This window comes from Peromyscus eremicus, chromosome 12 (genome assembly GCF_949786415.1).
Source record: "Peromyscus eremicus chromosome 12, PerEre_H2_v1, whole genome shotgun sequence".
NCBI lineage: Eukaryota > Metazoa > Chordata > Mammalia > Rodentia > Cricetidae > Peromyscus > Peromyscus eremicus.
The window spans coordinates 55,961,055-55,982,204 of NC_081428.1; the positions used below are offsets into that span (position 1 = coordinate 55,961,055).

At 40.4% G+C, this 21,150-nt stretch overlaps 1 protein-coding gene across 1 annotated transcript in view; it reads right to left on the reverse strand.

The window, feature by feature from the left end:
- Positions 1–564: 564 nt before the first annotated feature.
- Tmem39a (transmembrane protein 39A) overlaps positions 565–21,150 on the reverse strand; it is a 28,685-nt gene continuing 8,099 nt past the window's right edge. Inside the window, exons 3-9 of the mRNA XM_059277143.1 lie at positions 19,866–20,088; positions 16,982–17,065; positions 10,635–10,789; positions 6,500–6,842; positions 5,534–5,721; positions 3,596–3,716; positions 565–1,045 (exon numbers count right to left, since the gene is read on the reverse strand). Of these exons, the coding sequence (XP_059133126.1) occupies positions 812–1,045; positions 3,596–3,716; positions 5,534–5,721; positions 6,500–6,842; positions 10,635–10,789; positions 16,982–17,065; positions 19,866–20,088 (1,348 nt within the window). The 3' untranslated portion in view covers positions 565–811. The remainder of the gene's footprint in view (positions 1,046–3,595; positions 3,717–5,533; positions 5,722–6,499; positions 6,843–10,634; positions 10,790–16,981; positions 17,066–19,865; positions 20,089–21,150) is intronic.

Sequence of the window (21,150 nt, forward strand, 5' to 3'; positions counted from 1 at the left end):
TGAGGGCTTGCCCATTCTCCCAATTAGTTGAGTGTTTTTGATCTCCCCACACTCTAGAGACCGGCATGGCATTTATACTCCATTTATTCTTATCCTCTCCCTTGGATTCAGCTACACATCTTCTCCTTCATGAATGTGGGCGCACTACACACTTCCTGTCTATGAAAAGCACTATTACATATAACTAAGAGGAAAAGGAAAATCTTTGGAAGCAAAAGTTATGAAAGAACAGGCCAAGTGACAGCAGCTCCCAGAACACCAGGTGAGATTAACTGAAAGTCTCACAAGAACAGATCAGCAAAGACACCAGTTTAGATCCTTCTCCTCCTAGTAGGCAACAAAGAGCACTCGACCCGAGATCTGAACCCACTCTGCTATAGTTACCCCAGCACTATTAGCACGCTAAATTCAATCAAAGGGCATTGGTGCTGGCAGGTAACTCATCCATCTCTGTTTTCTACAGCAGTAATATGGCCAGGGGAGGAACTAAAGAGAACAAAAAAAGACACCAAAGACACTGTGTCAATATGCAAGACATGTTCCTAAGTGAATGTGACTCCAGAGTCAGACAAACAAGTCAATCTTTTACTGAAGGGGCGACCTCTCATGTATAATATTCAAATATACTACCACATGAAAGATAACATCACCTTGTTTATGGATACATTTAATATCCCTTGCCCTTCCCAACTTTCAAAACATAATAGTATACAAAATATAAAATATCTTAAATATTTATAAAAATCGCAAGAAAAAAATAGATCGTATGAAAATATTTTTATCTGAGTTCTCCCTCGTGTTGAGAGGCAGCTTAATTTGCCTTGAGTTCGTAACTGTTGAGGGGGTAGGAGTACGCCCTGCCTAAGACTATTCTGTCCCGGAGGAGCTTAAATAAAACATAGTAGTTGCAGAAAAGGATGAGCGCCATGGACAGTGTGTGGTTCCACTTCTCCGACCGCAGCAAGGAATAGAGCTGGTAGAAGACAACACTGCCCTCAATGAGGATAAGCAGGTTCAACAGCCTTAATGGGCGATGAAACAGGAACTGTAAGAAAATTACAAAACAAAATGTTATATCGTGGGGAAAGTAAAATTACTGAATTCACTTTCCTAAACCCATTACATAGTTTTAAGTTCACATACCCGGCAATACCAAGTAGATCTGCATATTCAGTGTCAAACTATCTTTCTCCTTTTTATTCATGAACAATGAAATAAATTTTATTGCAAAGCCTCTAAAATGCAAAAAATGATTATACCCAATATGACTTTTCTAACATGGTATCATAAACGTTATTTTATCTAAGACATTCCAAAGTATATTTATCTAAGACTAGATTAGTAAAAGAACCACATGGAAATATTTTAGGCTTTGGAACACAGACCCAAAAATTAAAGCTGCAATGTAGTCATAACATAACTATTCAAAATGTATTGTTAATCTTTCTTAGCTTAGGACCTAATGTAAGACATAAATACCAGTATTAGCCAAGTCTGGGGGAAGCGAAAAGTATTACAAGTTGAACTATCAGTACAGCAGCTTCTGTAAGTTTGTTTTGCAAAGGGGCCTACTATGTATCCCAAGCTGGCTGACACTGGCGATCCTCCTCCCTTGGCCTCCAGTGTGGACTACAGGCCTGTGCCGCCTCACCAGGCTCCAACAGCGTCGTCATTTTCCCTTCCACCACTTGCCAACTCTGCTTCCTGACTGAATCCTCTACCCCATATACTTCTGATGAGCACATTTTCCTTCCCCTGATACTGAAAAATCAGGTACAAACGGCATGCAAACAGGAAAAACGGAAAATGTGCAAGCATTGGAGCCAGACTAAAAGTGAGGCTTCTTATTTTCCCTCATTAAATTTTTCACTCTAAGGGACTAAATCCTAGCTTATTAATAAAAGGGTACTCTGGATAGAGAGATACAGATTGCAACTCAACATGTAACCATACAATCAGTCCTACATTCAGATGAAGACAGATATGGTCTATACTGCTATGTCATCTAAAAACAACTCATTTGGATGGAATTTCTGTCTCTGGGGCTTAAATGTGGGAATGAAGCTAAACAGCCTTGGCTGCTCTCAAGGACACTTAGCTTCTCAGGGCAGTCTTCAGGGGGAAGAAAATCTGTAACTTGAATTTCATTAAGATATTCAGCAACACCATGTATGAAACTGGCTCAGAATTACTGTTCTAGAAAGATTAAGAAAAGTCATTTCAGATTCTATGGCAAAGTGTAGTTAACTGTACTAGTAACCTAGAAACTCCTCAAGTCATAGAGTAAAGCTACTGTTAATGGACAAGTTTTGTTTAATAAGTTTGATTTATTGGGTTTTTTACTCTGTAGCCAAAAGCTGGCTGTGAAACTCTTGATCCTCCTGCCACTACTTTCCCAAAGGCTAGGATTACTGATGTGAGTTGCCTTCCAGGCAAACAGGCAGGTTTAAATGAATCTGAATGCTCTCACACTTCAATCTGTATTATCACTTCAAGTACAAAAATGTTCTAAATTCCTGGGCTCCTCCAGGGATTCTGATTCAGAAGTCTAGAAAAGGGGCCTCATCACTGTTACGAATAGGACAGATAATGACATATAGGTAGCCCTAGGATCACTTTTGAGAAGTAGTGATTGACCTATTTGGTAGTGCAAAACCAGCAATTCATTCCCATGAACAGAGGAAAAGCTACTGTCTCCTTTTCAAGGCCCTTTCATTCTCCCCATGCTCTTCCCTTCCACTTGTATTTCCAGGCATCTTGCCCTGATGTTGGTTCCCAGAGGTCAAAGGCTTCTGTAACCAGAAAGTCCATGTACTCTCATAAGGAATTGGGAGGGAGAAAGAGAAAATACCTTTAAATAATATACCCTCCATTTTATTACAGAATGGAAAGGCAACGTACTGCACACCTCTGTATATACCTTTCCCTGCCCACACTGGTCAGTAGCTGCCCTTTCTTTAGAAGTCAGAGACTTCTGACTCCTAGAGCCAAAACAGCTAGAAAACAGTTCAATTAGAACACAACTCAAGGCATAAGTTCAAATGGGACAGGAGCTGAATTTAATATGTGCCTACTGCTTTTTCCTCTTTTAAATTTTAACTTTATTTCTTTCAAACTCAAGGTAAACACTTCAAAAAACATCCCATTGTTACTGTATTAAATAGTGCTTTAGAGTTAATGCACAGATCTAGTTTGTTTGTTTGTTTGTTTTGGGACAGGGTCAATATAGGCAAGTCTGACCTGAGCTCTTAACCCTTCTGCCTCTACCTCCCAAGTGTTGGATTACAGTAATATGCCACCATGCCAGGCTCAGAAACAACGTATCTGAAGGACACCCCTAAACCAAACTATTATCAAATTAAATTGTCAGGTGAAAAAGGAAATCACCTGTCTACTTGTTTTGAGCAATGGTATGTGGACTTCAAGCTGCCTTTCCAAAGACATTTCTCAAGATCAAGGGCCAGTGTCCCAGTAATAGCAATAATCAGCATGTATTAACTTCTTATAGTGCATTACATACCGTGCTGGGTGCTTACACAGAGGGCCTCCTAACACTTTTAAGTTTATGCTTGAAAAGTAAGTAAGTGGTACTTGCATAAAAGCGGGCATGGGATACATCTGAAGGCACTGCCACGTTGTAAGGTCCCATGGCTCTATATAAACATCTGCTGTGCCGCACCAACACCCCTTGGGGCCATATTGTGTTTTCTGACCAACTATGGGAGAAAGAAATGCACTGTTAGAATACTGAGACTAGGAAGACAGTGTTTTGAAAGGCCAGCTAAATTCCTATGGAAGATCAGATTAAGCATTCAAGGCTTCATCTGCCAGAATTCTGAACATACATACAGTAATTCCATAGCCAAGCTCTTAGGAGTTAGAAAGGATCTGTTGTGATAACTTCATTGTTACACAGTAGACAGAAACTACCAAGTGATACAGTTAACTCGGTGTTGAAGGACTTGGAGGTGTGGGAGAACAAGCAGGCCAGAAACCAAGTATAAGAGGCGAAGTGTCATCTGGACCCCAAGAGAGCAGTAAGAGGACACAAACAGGAAGTGAACGCCACCGAGGACAACAAAAGCAAAAGGGAAATTAACAGCACCGCCTACTAGGAGCCTGAGCCGTTGCTGCGTCACCACAGCTCTCCACAGGGGGGTTTGCTTATCCCACAGCCGTGAGAAGCTAGACAGCAGAACACACACACAAGTACTAACACACAGATTCCCTCTTTACCGCTTGCTTGGTTCATTTCTACAGAGGTTTCTCTAAGGAAAAGAAATTAGGGAAGAAAAGCTTCTTTCTTTCCAGCATCAATGTAATGGAGTTGCAGAAGGGTGGAAATCTTCAAATTAAACTTATTCTTTTCACTTAAATCTAAGTTAATTCATCACTTCCTGATTTTGGAAAGGTTAGTCTCCTAGGATAAGAACTGGGACAGCAGTTTAGATATGTTAACAATAAAAATTACTCTAACACCCTGAAGCTTTCCCAGTTCAGAACACGTTCCACCGGCCTTGCTCACACTTACCAGCATTAAGGTGATGATACACCTCATGGCCACGTGCCACCAGTAGCCTGAAGATGTACAGTACTAGGACTGTGGATTGTACTTTCAACTGTTATTGAAATCTGTCCTTTGCCCACATTCAGGTTTCTTTGCAGCCTGGCCCAATCTCTTTCAGTTCCTGGGCTTGAAGGCCTGTGCTAATCTGTATCAGACATCAAGGCAGATAATTGAAGGGAGAACTCTGAGGGGCAGAGGGGAAGGGAAGGTTACCTCAATCTGTCCCATTTAATGAGGGGAAACTGGTAGATGAAATTTGTGAAATATTTAAATTATAGAAGGGGGAAGGTGAAGAGGTCCATATCTGAAGATGGCCCAGGCCTGAGAGACAGGTATGACAGTGGGCTCAGAACTGACAGAATGAAAGCAGTGAGGGTTAGGCATTTTGAACCATGCAAAGAAATAACTGATAAAGGTACACAATCAGAGCCAGGGACAGTTTTCATTTATGTACAGGAGAAGCAAGGAAACAACACGGTAAAGGATTAGGAAGAAAAAGGCAGAATTACAGGCAAGGAAAATTATTAGTCCAGATCTGGACTTATTAGAAAATACAAAAGCAGCAAATTCTAGCTACACGGCTGTGGCAGTGAGGATGAGAAGACAAACCTTAAGTCTTACAAGTAGTTTAAAATACATTATATGTACACATGACTATATATGTACACACACACAGATCCCCGAATATATCTGGATTAGGGCAAGGGATAAAGCTTGCGAGAAAAATCCAGAGTATAATGCACTCTAGAGTGCCTGGGCAGCTGAACTGTGGACCCATCTGAGAAGGAGTTGGTGATGGTGGTGGAAATGAGTTAATGCCCTGTATTCTTTTTAGTATGATGACAAGCATACACGTAAATAAAAACCAAACGTTTAAAGCCGAGAACGAGAATGACACACAGAGCATATAATCATGACCAGTATCATGAAGAGACATGTTACACGGTTACCCTCTAACCTACTCACATGTGCTGTGGAGCATTGCTGTAGAACCCATGTTCCAACTTCTGCCACTTGCCCAGGTGAGCAGCTGATTTATGTAGCAAATCACAGTACTTGGATGGCAGCAGCTGTGTGGTGAGCATGACAAAAGCATTGATCCACACCATAATGAGGTGCTCACATGACCAGCGCATGTCGTAATACTGGGTACTCTGGAAGAGATCACAAGAGAAACGATCCATGCGCTGGCAGGGAACGGAGGCAGGGAAGGGTGTGTGTGGACATAGGCCCTGCAGACAAATGCCACTCTGAGTCAACATGCACTGGTTGTCCTGCTGTCCGTGCAGAAACTTCGGGAGCAAGGTCCTCCAAAATCAACCTGACTTTCTGGCTGTGCGAGTTAGGGCTGGGAGGGAGAGTAATTATGTTCTATGTGTTTCCTTCTGGAAGAACTGAGTGCTTCTGAAGGGCCAGTCCAGCTGCAGACGTGCTTCTGAATAGGCGAGAGGAAGACACTAGAACTTCCCCAAAGCTTTTGGCCCCATGTCATATCCAGACCATTTATCTTTTCTACTGAAATAAATTGAGTTTAGATAGAGGTTAGGTTACATTCAAGATGACCCTGTTAATATCAACCAGAGCAGGCTAAATTTCATTGAAATCTTGGTTCTCTTAAGCTGTTATGTAATGAATCTATTGTAAGTTCAATCTTTATTTTTCCCAAAAACTTAAAAAAACGTAATTTTTAAAAAAAGGGGGGAGAGGGAAGGAAGGAAGAAAGAAAGGGGGAGCTACCACGGGGTGCATCACATATATGAAAATACCTATCCGCCAACCAGGAGCGGTATTAGTGCACTCCAGATGCAGCCGAACTCCACCATCCAGGCTGCCAAAGGGGAGACAGAGAAAAGGGGAATTAAACAAGAAATACCCAGTTTATGTATTTGACACACAAATCCAGGGAGTACAGAGAGCAGGACACCTGCTTACCTTCACAAAACACAGCGGGAGAAATGCAACGTAGTAGGCACTGAAGAGGGAGTTGAAGAGAACTTCCTTGATTCTGTGGTTGAAATCTGCTTTCAAACATTCTACCTCATTGCGAATGAGATCGGGAGAGAGGGGGCAGCTGTGGGTGGGGATGGGCGTGGTATTATTAAACTGTTCTTTTAGAGACTCCAGCAGTAAGGAGAGGAAATCTTTGGATTTGGCCAAACTGCCCACATTCGAAGCACCTTCCTCTACTGCCTGGTGCTGAACCACATAGTCTGTGAGAAGAAGATGGGCTCTACTATCTTGGTGGAAACAGCAGAGAGGAACATAAACACCAAACCTGTAACACAAAGTGAACATGAAAATGAGACGGCTCTCACACATCATGTAACTGTGCTCTACTACCTGAGAGAATGTAACCTCGAGGGGTCTGAGGTTTTGTTTTTTTACAAAAGCATGTGTATGCACTGCAGAATAGGATAGTACATAAAAGGCCCAATGACAACATACAAACGCCTAGAAACAATCATTTTTATTGAGTGCACAGTTTTTCAGAATGCAAATTTTCTACACAGTCACTACCAGGGGTCGGGGTCTGAGCTGTGTGTTGCCAGGTTCCTGGACTCTTATTCAAAGAACTGAAATAAAGGCTCACACAGATACCCAAGGCTCAGATTACTGTTCGGGACTTCTTTTCTGGGGTTCAGGAGGATAACATTAGTTACTCAGGACTGTAATGAGGATGGTTTTCTCTTTCGATTGATAGATTAGGATCATATAATCATTTTGCTACTGTGCATGTCCCTTCCCATAATACATCTGACTTTAATTATGTACTCTAAATTATGCATTTGCATAATATGGCAAAGAGAAGATTTTCCCTCTCAAATTCACTTCAGGACAGTTTGACTTACTGATCATCCACCCCAAACCAGTTCAGGCCTGAAACAGTTTTTGCATTCTTTGTTGGGAATATATTTGAAAAGAAACTGTCTAAATCTGGTAGTTGTTAGGGGAGAAGAAACCTATTCGACACACTGCTCAGAGAGAGATGGATATAAAGCTGATTGCAAGTGGGGGTCAAGGTTGCTAGATGCATTATTCAGAGAGGGCTGTGTACACAGTCATACAGGTAAAGGAACTGGACTGTCAAGTACCTTATCGGGGCAGGAACAGTCCATAACAAAACCAAGTAGAGTCCCATGATACTCAATTATTCCATACAACTGCCTGACTCATTTCCTTGTTATTTTCTCCATAGACTTTACTGCTCCTTGTGTATTTAATAGATTTATTATTTGGGGATGGTATTACTTTCTTGGATTACTTTCCCTCACTACCAATTTAAACTCTACAAAGCAATTTAGGTCTGATTAATTCACTGATGTATTTATTCTTGGTGCCTAAAATAGTTGATGAAATGGAAGTCTCTCAGAAAATATTTGATAAATTAACCAAAAAGTTACAAGTAGAGTAAATTTCTACACACAATACTTGGTTAAAGAATTGAATTTTTTAAGAATTTTGATAACTTCTCTTTCGATCCTAGGGATAAAACTCAGGGTTTAATGCTAATGCTTTATGTTTAATGTTTAATGCACATGCTAAGCACAAATCTACCGTAGGCTGTGTACACCTCCCAATCATCTATGTGAATAACTTAGATTTACTCAACTATTGAGTCCTTAAGGATTTTAAATAACCCCAAGTCTTCATTAGGGAACTGCCATAATATGAATAGATATTGTAAATAAAATGGTCATTTCACTGACATCAATTCAGATATAAAAAAAAACATCAGTAGAAAAGTATGTCATTTATTTCATTTTAATAACAAAACTAACAAATGATACTTGTTCATAATTTTCTATGGAGGGAAAAAGGACAAGCTATTGACTAATTGAGAGTGGTCTGTGGTAGCTCCAGGGTCCACTGTGAACATGCCCTTGAGAGGGTGGGATGGGACGGGGTCAAGAGGCACAAGTATCAAGGAGAAAATCACTTATGCACTTGGGACCAGTAAACAGGTATACTGCCAAAAGTCTGAGGCCAACCTCGGCTACGCAGCACATTCCAGGCCACACAGTAAGACTCTGTCTCAAACAAAAACTAATTAAAATCTCAGCTGGGCGGCGGCTCATGCCTTTAACCACAGCACTAGGGAGGCAGAGCCAGGTGGATCTCTGAGTTCGAGGCCATACTGGTCTACAGAACAAGATCCAGGACAGGCACCAAAGCTACACAGAGAAACCCTGACTGGAAAAAAACAAAAAACCAAAACAAAACAAAACAAAATCTCTGTATACAAAACTATGATACTACAAGTTTCATTAAATTCAGTATTGCTGAAACACACCAGGCAGTGATGGCGCACACCTTTAATCCTAGTACTTGGGAGGCAGAGGCAGGAGGATCACTGAGTTTGAGGCCTGCCTGGGCTACAGAGTGAGTTCCAGGACAGTCAGAGCTATACAAAGAAACCCTGTCACAAAAACTAAACCAAAAAAAAATTGTTGAAATGCAAGCTGAACATCTAGAAGTGATAGTTAAGAGGCTAAGTGTATAACTGAGTGTGATGGGTACCCCAATTCTCCAGCCATCCTTGAATACTACACTTCCCATGTGACTGTACGGCTTCATCGGTAGGTAAGGTGATCAACCCCTATCACATGCTAAGCTCACAACATTGGGCCAATTATGACGTCAGCCAACACAGTACAATCAGAAAGCTGAAATGAGCTGTACACAGACTCTTTCTCTTGATACGCTGCCAAACTCATGTACTCATGCCCAGGCTAGCCTGTTAAAGAATGAGACACAGGGAACAGAGGTTAGCATTCTGGTGGTCAGTTAATCCTAAGTTTGTGGATGAACCCAGGCAGATAGATCAGGAGAGCCCCGATTCCCAGCTAACTTCCACATACATGCAATAAATATAGAGCATGTGCTGAAGTCCTATGATTTAGGGTAAGATGAGAGGAAGCAGAGGAGAACATCGGACCAGAGAGGCCTCTGTAAATTAAAGGATTAATTAAAACATTTTTAAGGGTGTATGTGTATTTGCCCGCATGCATGTATGTGAACCACCTGAGTATCTGGTACCTTGGAGTCAGCAAAGGGTGTCAGATTGCCTATAGATGGTTATGAACCACCAGTAGGTTCTGGAAACTGAAACAGGGTCCTCTGGAAGAGTAGCCAGCGTTCTTAATCACTGAGCCATCTCTCTAGCCCCTCAAGGAAGGATTTTAAAGAAGGGAGCAACAACACAATTATACACTTCAAATTCTGGTCTCAAACTATGTAGCCAGGATGACCCTGAACTGATCCTCCTGCCTCCACCTTTCCAGTGCTTCTGGGAACAGCCAGATTCAAGACATGGTTAAGAGCCACAGCTGTCAGACTTGGACTAGTTTACTAAGAATCCACTGAAAACTGAAGGGAAGAAGTGAAGGTGGGTTTTAAAAAAAAATTCCAAATAAATGGAAAAGATGTGGTTGTTCCCATACTCAGTATTTTAAGTTTCTCATATCTTTTTAATTGATGCTTATATAAAAGGTAGATTATACAAATTTCAAAACTAAAAAAGGTAAGTATATTTAAACCTAAGATTTGTTTAAATTATATGTTAATTACTATTGTGTGGGATGTGGAGAATAAATAAGATTGGGGGGAGGGAGTAAAGCAATGTCTCATCATGTAGCCCTAGCTGGTCTTGAACTCAGAGATTCACCAGCCTTTGTCTTCCAAGTACTGAGATTAAAGCCATGAGCTACCATGCTTTGCAGTAAGCTTCTCTATAAACTTAAATTAAGAAGTCTGCTAGCCATCTTGATGATCGTATTCCTCTTAAACTAGAGACCTTTACTAGGCGATCAGCACTAACTGAAATATTCTCCACTGGGAGGATAGACACGTATCTTGGTTTCCCCAGAATGCTCTTGGCTTATACTTGCTTCCCTAACTACACTAGTTTAGAAAACAAATTGTATAGTGAGCATATCTACTGGCTTTCCAATTTTCTAAACTCCTACTTTAGGTATGAAGAATCTCATTTTCCTCTCCATTATATCACTTGCATAACTCAAATAACGTCTAAAGATCTGCTAATAAAATGTAAAACTGAAATACTCACGGATAGCCAAGGAAGAGGAGATTGAGGACTGAATGGCTTCGGAAGAGATTAACCAGGGTCCAGCAAAGCACCCATCCACACAGAGTAAGTAGCACCAAGCGGGCCAGTATCAGAGCCGTGTAGTGAATCATAGATGCCGCACCTGCCTTAGTGGCCTGCAAGTGTGGAAGCACCAAAAGAAATATTTTATACATTTATACACTGTCTCCTCAACAGCAGTGTGCCTCAGAGTAAGAGCCTGGAATTAGTGAAAACTAAACTGTGCCTCAGAAAAGCAAAACCTTTGCCCCATCCACACCTACCTTCCTAAAGTTGAAAATTCAGACTTTTCTAGGCACTGCTCTTGCCTTCATTTACTGAATCCCCCTCATGCAGACCTCCTGTAAGCTTACTGAATGCATCAATACCTAACAATTTTCTTGTCCAGAAATGCACAACAAGATGCCAAACCGAGGAATCTGTGTTTCAACAATCTAAGTGATTTTACGTACAAACAAGAGGGAAAGGTGCTGGGCCTGGTGGGAAGGCCTAGAGTCCCAGCTATGTAGGAGGCTGAGGCAGGATGGTCCCAAGTTTTTTTTTTTTTTTGTTTTGTTTTGTTTTTTTTTTTTTTTTGGTTTTTCGAGACAGGGTTTCTCTGTGTAGCTTTGTGCCTTTCCTGGAACTCACTTGGTAGCCCAGGCTGGCCTTGAACTCACAGAGATCCGCCTGGCTCTGCCTCCCAAGTGCTGGGATTAAAGGCGTGCGCCACCACCGCCCGGCTGGTCCCAAGTTTAAAACCTGCCTGAGCTACAGAACAAGTTCAAGGCCAGACCGGCTAACTTAGATGGGGATTTAGGTTCAACCCCCAGTGCCATAAAAAAGCAGGAACAAAAGATGGAGAGGTGTTGGCTATTCTCTCTTGATTTCCTGCCAGACAACAAGGCCTCAATATTTCTCTTTTAAACCTTTCCTTCTTAACTTTCTGCTGGATTAGTATTTAATAAACTACTGAAGTTCCATAATCACATCTAGAGTACCATAAATTTCCTTTTAAACTTCTGCACACATGGAAACAATGAATTATCACATTTAATTCTTTTTAATCACAGTTGCTCAAATATGCCTCTTTAATCCCAAATATTTAAAACTAACTACATATAGTAAGAAAACATCTTTGTCAAAAGTTGAAGCTTTAAATGTCGTATTTTCTTGTTTTGTTTTTCTAAAATGATGCAGCAAAGACATCAGGAATAAGCTGCAGGGAAATCAGCAGACCCCCATTCACCTCTAAATATCACTCCTTCTGTTCTGGGTTTTTGGGTTTTTTTTTTTTTGTTTGTTTCTTTTAGAGATAGGGCCTCTTACTTTATAGCCCAGACTGATCTCAAACTCATAACCCTTCTGGAATTAAAGGCATATACCAGCTCAAAACAGTAGTCGTGGGACCCAGAAAAGGAGTAAAAATGATCTGCAGTCACCAATACACATTGAGAGGATAGCGTTTTGAGTCTCTCCTTTATATCCATGCCTTAGTTTACACATCAGTCTTAACATATATAATGTATAGGTACTATGTTACATACTACACTAATTAATGCTCAGTGAAACATTTCAGTTGACTGAATACATTGTAGTGGTTGAATTAAATTAAGGGGAGTTGTATGATATATATATCACATGCCTTTATCCCAGCTACTTGGGAAGTAGAGGCAGAACTGCTTGGGGCCTGGAGACTGAGGTCAGTCTGAACAACATAGCAAGATCTCATCTCTAAAGAAGAAATGATTAAATGGGCTTTAAAAGCTCCTCTTGTCTAATGACATAGCTGTCAGAATGTCACAGTTCCTAGTGTGTGTGGTGATGCTGATTCAAACATACCTACTATACTTCCAATTGTGTACAAGTACCACGTAGTTACATACAACAATGCTATTGGAGCTAGATTATATATTACACTTTATCATTATCTTAATGTCACTCATTATAAGCCTACTGTAGAACAGTACACAGCACAACTCAGGCAGCACCACCTCTTAACTACATCAAGAAGTCATGTGGGGTGACTGACAGCCATCATCCAAGTTTGTGTAAATACACTATACAATGTTCACACAATGAGAAAAACTTGCAATGTATTTCTCAGATCTTGTCATTGTAATACATAGCAGCATTGGCACGTATGCTTACACACACATACTGTAGATGCCCACAGTACATTCAATTAAAAATGTGAAATAGCATTAAATGAATACCATACCTCTGCTTAAGCCTCAAACTGTGGGAAAGGCTCGAGATATTTTAAGTTATAGCAGAAAAAATGGTTCCACTTCACACCTGAATACACACCCCACAGCAGTGGACCTCACGTGTCAAACCCGGGGGAAGTTATGTAAGCTTCGGGAGCTACTCCATCACCTCCAGTCTCAACTTAAAAATAGAAATGTAGAAGAAGGCAAGCTGGTAGCATGGCACCTACATATTCCTAACAATGAGGAGCTGAGGCAGGAAGAGCATGAGTTTGAGGCAGCCTGGGCTACACAGCAAGACGGTTTCAAATACTAAAATAAAGTAAAAGACTGCTTCAGTGTAGTGGCACCAAAATGGATTTGTATTGCTCAGTAATTTTGCCTTATTTCAGAACCCCAACTCCTAACCACCGTGATGTAAGTTACAAAATCTATATCTAGTCCAGAACCAAGGCAATCGAGACAAAACAGCTCTATGAAGCTACCCAGTCAAGAAATGCAAATATAAACTTAAACTTCAACAATTATCTTCTAAAGTATGATGAGTGCTACAGGAAAAACCTAAGCTACCAGAACACATGACAAGACTCTTAACGGAAGTATTTAGAGCCTGGTAGAGAAGACATGTCTGGGCTCAGAGTGAGTTCAATGCCAGCCTGAGCAATTTTGTGAGACCTCGTCTCACAATAATGAGTAAAACAGGCTATGGCTATAGTGTAGAGGGAGCTCTAGGTCTCTTGCCTAGGTGTGCAGAAGCCCTGTGTTCAGTCCCCAGGATCCCTGCCCTACACCATTCCAAAGCGATATTTATATTTAAGCTGAGACCTGAGGAAAAAGAAACTGTGGCCAGGGAAAGGGTAGAAAATTATTTATAACACTGAATTAAGTGACAAATATATGTTCTCAGAACAAATGAAAAATACATAAACACACACATCAAACTTTTATGTGCATATAATAATGATTAGAAGGAATTTGGTTCTTTCTAATGGGACTGTAATCTTTAATTTTCTGCTTTGTTTTTTAGTTTTGTCCAATGAAATACCCTATTTTCCTGCTTAGAGAAAGAATGTTTAAAGAGAGTTCGTTCACAATGGTGACAGTTGAATTTATGTTTGGGCCTGGAGGTGAATAAATAGAGTCTACCTAGGTAGAGAGGTAGTCCCTTCTGAGCAGTATGCAGCTTTCTGAATTAATTACCTCCAGCCTGTCCTTAAAAATGACTGGTCTTTCTCAGGTAGGGATCCTTTCTGTGGCATAAGAAAACAAAAGAAGGCAAACATATTTTAATGGAAGGCAAAAAAAGATGTTGTATGATGAGCTTTATCCATCTAATTTAGATATTTTAGGAGAGAATTATGATACAGCTCTAATCTTTTAATTTTTGAACAGGTAGTAGCCACAGCACTCAGGTACAAAAGATAAATACAATGTTGGTGGCAAAGTCTTGGTATTGTCCCCAGTCACCAACAGATGCCTGGCATTAGTCTGTATATCCTCCCAGAGACAAGTTTTTCACATCAGCAAACAGACTTTGTTCCTTCTACTTGTCTTGTTTTAAACACTGCCTTAAAGCCAGGGATGATGGTATAAGCTTGTAAACTCAGCACTCAGGAGATTGAGACAGCAGACAGTCATAAGTCCAAGGCAAACTTGGGTTACATAGTTAAGTACCAGGCTAGCCAGGGTTACATACTAAGAACTTCTGTCAAACACACCAAACAGTAACAAACCCACTCTCTTTAAAAGCCCCATGCTACTGCACTTTACTTGAACTTCACCAAGTAAGAGCCCTATCACCCTTCAACAGCCACATACTGTTCCTTATATGAAAGTATTGGAATTACACTCCTTTGTGTACAGTAAAGTACAGATTTCAGTCTTGGATTAAAAAAATCTGTTTAAATTCAGCATCCTGTTTCCAGTAGGAATGGCAAGCAGCTTTGAAAACAGTTAATGCACACTCCTAACATGGTGCAGAAGCTACTTGATTATTACATCATCAATAAAAGCAGTAAGTGCTTTAAGTTTTAGTACCTGCAGCAGCAGGTGGAAATCCCAGTCACTGAGGCTTCACACAAGACAGGACATAACCAGTTGATATGCATAGGATCTCATGCAGCCTAGACTGACCTCAAACTCACTGTGTACCCAAAGATAGCCTTCTTTCTGATCTTACTTGCCTCTGCCTCCTGAGTACTGGCATCACAGGTATGCACTACTACACCCAACTAACAACTATCATTTCTAAGTAACTGAAGAATTAAAACAAAAAAATTGTTTAGCTAAAAACCAAAGAACAATGGAATTGCTCTAAATAAAGTTATTTCTGGGAACATCCAAACTAAGCATCCAGTAAGAAAAAAATAAAAGGGGGGGGACACATCTAGGCTAGGCCTGTAATCTTAGCTACTTGGGAGACTGAAGCAGAAGGACAGAAAGTTCAAGGTTTGCCTGGTCAACAGAGTGAGTCTAGGTAATTTAATAAGACTCTATCCCAAAATAATAAGTAAAAGAGGGCTTAGGAATACAGCTCAGTGTACAGCACCTGCCTGGTATATATGAAGTCATGGTTCCATACCCAGCACTAAAAGAAAAAACAATCAAAAAGCATTTATTTTTATTTTGTTTCTTTGAGTATGTAACCAAGGCTGGCCCTGAACTCACTCCGAAGCAAGGCTAGTCTTAAACTGCTGATCATACTGTCTTCCCCTCCCAAGTGTTGGTATGTGGTACCACAGCAAGCTCAGCATCTACTTGGATCACCTGAAACAAACTTGGTGAAAGGTTTCCCACTGTGGAAATAAAGCAATCTTACTACCACAGCTCTGCAGTTACGTTCAACTACTGTGTTCACAAATGTCCAGTTTTTCGACCCAGGCGGTGGTGGCGCACACCTTTAATCCCAGCACTCGGGAGGCAGAGCCAAGCAGATCTCTGTGAGTTCGAGGCCAGCCTGGTCTACAGAGTGAGTTCCAGGAAAGGTGCAAAGCTACACAAAGAAACCCTGTCTCAAAAAAAAAAAAAAAAATAGGTAGTCCGGTTCTTCAGTAGAACACACACATACAGACTTTTATGTCTGCTCTAGAGGAAAACACTGGGGCTGGAGTGATGGCTTAGTGGTTAAGAGCTGGCAGCTCTTCCAAAGGATCAGAGTTTGGTACCCCCAGCACCCACATCAGGTGGCTCACAACCACCTGTAAGTCCAGCTCCAAGAGATCTGACCCCCTCTTCTGGCCTCTGTAGACACCAGCACACATGTGGCATACACTCACACCAACACATACACATAAATTTAAAAAAAAAAAAAATCTTTTAAAAAGAGAAAAAAGTTGAGTCTCAATTACCTGTGATTATAGCAAATATTCATTTAAAATTTCACACTGAAATATAATTTTCCAAGATTAAAAATCATAAACCACTTTGGCTAAGTTATCATTTTTGTTTTGGCCATCATTTTCATGTTAAATATAATAAAACTTATGAAAGCACATTTTCCTCCCTCACCAAGTTTATACATATATGAGAAATGATACCAATGACCAACTCTACCAAGAACATGAAGCTTTGAAAGGATCATTATGGTGCAGTTCTTTCCTCCTCTGTCCACTGAAGCTTGGGTTCTAATTTTCAGATTAATCATACCCAAAATTTAACAGACTTTTCAAAACTGTAAGTTCTAATAAGCTCAAATTGTTTCTTCTTAGGAAATTTCACAAGTGGTATACAAACTGTTTCAAGTGAATGTTATCTGAAACTGAGTATTTCAGATTCAATTATATATGTGCAAGTAACTCATTACCCGAATCACATTCTGTTTTTAACTAGAACTTTACAATTAAAGATTGTATTTTTTTTTAAATCTACAAGCTAAAATAAGCTTAGATCCTACAATCCTACAAACTAGATTTCAAATAATGCTCTTGAAATACTTCACATTTGGACTTTAAACACTGTAGGAAAACTTTTTTTCTTAAGTATAGGAAGAACTCATACAGAAGCAATTAACTTATAATTGTATTCAAATTATATGTGGTCATTTCACATTTTAAATCTGATCCCATTCTAGTAACTAAGTTCAGCCACAGGTGACACAAGAGAGTGAATGAGCCAATATACCTCTGAAATAAGGGCCCACACAAGCCTCCTCGCAAGCATCACTGTGATGAATGCTGCCAGGTGATAATCAATGAGATGAAAATTCTATAAGAGAAACAAAGAGTGCGTCAGAAAGAGGCATCGTGTAGATCCAGCTCTCTGCTACACGGCGGCAGCAGAGCCCACCCTCTCGAGGTCTTCTGAGCCCACTACAGACCATGGGAATTCAGATCCCCCAAAGACTGCCTACCTGCTACTTCTCTTTTCAAGACAAACTGCCATAGCTTTCCAAACATTAAATAGCTACCTAAGATGCATTCCCCTCTGCTTTTGAAACTATTTTATTGAAAAGAAAAGATCTGGGCATGGTGATGACACATGCCTGGTCTAGATAGCAAGGCACTATCTCAAAAAGAAAAGAAAAAGAAAAAAAAGGCAACGTGGAGTTAACAAGTAATAACCTGCAGAATAATGAGAACAATGAATCTAAATGCCACATTTACAGTGTGTCCGATTACATAGAGCAGCTAGGATTCAAGAGTTTTTAGGAGTTACTACTGTTCACCTCTTTTCCACATTAATCTGAGTATCTACTGCTAAGCCCTCCATTTGGTATATCTGCTCTGTTCACTTAGTGTTTCTAACTTGATTTAGCAATGTGCTTTGGAGCTGATCTCTTCTATGAAACAGTCTCACCCAGATGCTACAGCTTCTTCTTCTAAGTCTGTACATAGTACTGTGACAGGAAGAAGGAAAGCTTTAGGAACAGTATCCTAGGAACCAAATGGGATATATTTTAATTCTGATGGTCAAAAGATCCCCAAGTTTCTACATTGGCTTCCAAAAGTAAAATTTGAATTTCTCAATTAATTCACTTAAAATGTATTTAACACTCAAATGATGGCAGGTACCCTTCCTGACACAGTGGACACTGTGCTGAGGAAGACAGTGAAGGCTCCTCCTCTCCTGAATCTTACTCTCAGTCATGGCATAAGGAAACAGAATGGGAGAGTTCAGTAGCTAGTCCTCTGCCTTCGTGACTCCTAGCTATGGTTCCTTTCCCAGATTCCTTTGCAAAAACTACTTCTGGCCAAGGATAGATAAGGTATATAGTGTCTACATTCAATAAGTTCATAATCCATGTAGAGAGAAAAAAAACTATAAAAAAATAAAAAAATAAAAATTCTGGCTGGGCAGTGGTGGCGCACATCTTTAATCCCAGCACTCGGGAGGCAGAGCCAGGCGGATCTCTGAGGCCAGCCTGGTCTACAGAACGAGATCCAGGACAGGCACCAAAACAACACAGAGAAACCCTGTCTTGAAAAAACAAACAAACAAACAAAAAACAAAATTCTGACACCAACTCATTACAATTCTTAAATTAAAATATGAACAGTCTCATCATATTAAGTGTAAATGGTCAATATGGAAAAGTTTTAACAGTTAATTCTAAGAACAACCAAATTATACAAATATTTAAAACTTTAAAAATATATTCCCATCCCATACTATGCTGAAGATTTAAACTTACATTTCATTCTCATATCTATCCATCGCAGAAAGTTCTCAAATATTTTGTAGTCCTCAATACACACAAATCAACAGGACAGTGGCTTTTTGCTTGGATAACATGTATGTCAAGTCCTCTGACTAGAATCACAGACATTTTATATATAACCTTTACAGAAGACTCTCTGCTTCACGATTATCACTGCCCTTCTAAATAATGGAAGGGGGGGGGAGCTACAATTTGCCTTTTTAAAAGATTTTTATAATTTTTAATTATGTGTATGTATGTCTGTGTGTGGGTATGTGCATGCAAGTGTAGGTGCTCATGGAGGACAGAAGAGGGCGTCCTCTAGACCTAGAGTTACAGGTAGCTGTGAGTCATGTGTAGGAACAGAACTTGTGTCCTCTGGAAGAGAGGAAACACTCTTAACTGTTAATCCATTTCTCTAGCCCATAATATGCTTTTATGTACTCAATACACAGAGCTAGTTTTTGTGACAGAATACACTTTTATTCAGATTAACAACATAAGCACTTAATGTACATTTTAGCCTCCTTTATAGTTAGGAGCATACATAAAAAATGATGGAGGCATGGCCCGTAAGACATGTTCCTTTAAGAACTGGGCCATAGCTCAGTTGATAAGATTGCTTGCCTGGCATGCATGAAACCCTGGGTTCTAACTCCAGCACCTCGTAAACTGGGCACCTACAATCCCAGCTTTCAGAAGATAGATAGGAGGAGGATGGTCATCTTTAGTACACAGTGAGTTGAGGCCAGCCTGGAACACATGAGGCATTGCCTCAAAAAACAATCTCTTTTCTATTTTCCTATGCACAGCTCCATTTCTGGGTCACAAAGCTCAACTACATCTACCTTGAAGGTCACACATTAAAAGATGGTAGTTTCCACCCAAGTAGGTCCCTTAATTAACAGTCTGAGGAAGACCTGCCTCAGACTGTCATGTGTTAAAATCATTACATAATTATTCGAATTATAAAGGTAAAATTGGTGCTAGAGATAGAGTTTAGTGATGAAGCATGTGCGTAAGGCCCTGGGTTTGATTCCCATTACCACCGAAAAGAAAAACTTGCTGGAATTTAATCATAGTGACATCTGGCAATGCATTTAACATGATATAGAGAAAGCCAAACATCAAACACTTTCTAATACGTTATTAAACATTTCATGCATCTTAATTTCTACTTTTATTTCCTCTGGCAATATTAATATTTTAACAGTTTTAGGAAGTTTTACTTCTGAAAATAATCTGAGGTGGTAGCACTACTGAGGTAGTAGAATTAATAGTTCAAGACCAGGCTAGGCTCTGTGAGACACTGTCTCCAGCTGCTCTGTTGCCTGTTGACAATGAACTTGAAGGCATCTGAAGACTTACCAGTGAAGTGCAAGATGCAGGATGATTGTACGGATACCACCACACGGTCTTATAGATGTTGATGTACTGAATGAACAGAACAATCAGCAGGTAGATGAAGAAAAGAAACTCAAAGAACAGGCTCCCATCGACTGGTAAGTCAGGAATTTGGCAGTGACGAACAGGACCTGGGGTGATTAAGGCTGTGATAGGTGGGACTGGAAGGCCAATAGCACTACCATTCCTGAAAAAGAAATCAGAGTTAACTCAAATGGTGACAGCCTTCAGTGTCTCCTCCACCTACCTCTAACTGCTGGCTTTCCCTTCACCTTACATCAGTGATCTAAAACGGAGCCAAGCGTTCCACTGTCTCCTGGGTATGGAAGACTAAAATTCATCCACAGAGCTCACCCTGCCTTTAGTCTCGTTACCCAGTTGCCTACTGAACATCTGTGCCACCCATCCCACAGTCCTGACACTAGTCCACGGCTTATTCTGCTGGCCACCCAAACACCAAAATCTAAGCTAGGACTTCTCATCTGCTTCTCCATATTCAACCACTCTCTAAAGGACTGGATTCTGCTTTATAAAATTTTCTTTAGCCTCTCTTTCCCCTCACAACGCACTATCTTGGTTCAACCATTTACCAACTTTCACCTACATTACTGCAGCAAACCCGAGTCTACCTTCACCAAGCCCTCTAAGCTGCCTTCAAGGATCATTTTAACGGAAATTCTAAAATTGCTTTCTTACCTGAACCTTTAAAATAGTTCTCCATTGCCAATGAAATAACAGCCAAACTTTTTTAGTAAGTCATATGCGGTCCTGTCCTTAACAAAGCAACCTTATCCCAAGGCCCTTCTCTACCTGTGCCACATCTGATGCCCATGCTCTGTGCCATCTGGAACACAGGCATGACTACTTCTGTGCACTTTGTTCCCTTTAAAGTTATTACCTCTCCCCCATAATCACCCTCCTTAAAATCTTCTAGATATTCTTATTCATTCTTCAAGACTTTTAAGGGACTTGGGGTGGCAGGGCTACCTTGGCGGTAGAGTATTAGTTTAGCACATACAATTATCTGGGTTAAAGCTGTAGAATCACAAACAAAGCAAAGAAAAGCCAGCTAGCTGGGAGGATGGCTCAATGGGTAGAGGTGCCAGCCGCTGATACTGACACCCTAATTTTGAACACTGGGACCCACACAGTAAGAAAAAACAAACTCCTGCAAGTTGTCCTTTGACCCCTATACACGCTATGGCACCATGTATGCTCTCCCTACATGCACAAGAGGAAAGCGTAGGGG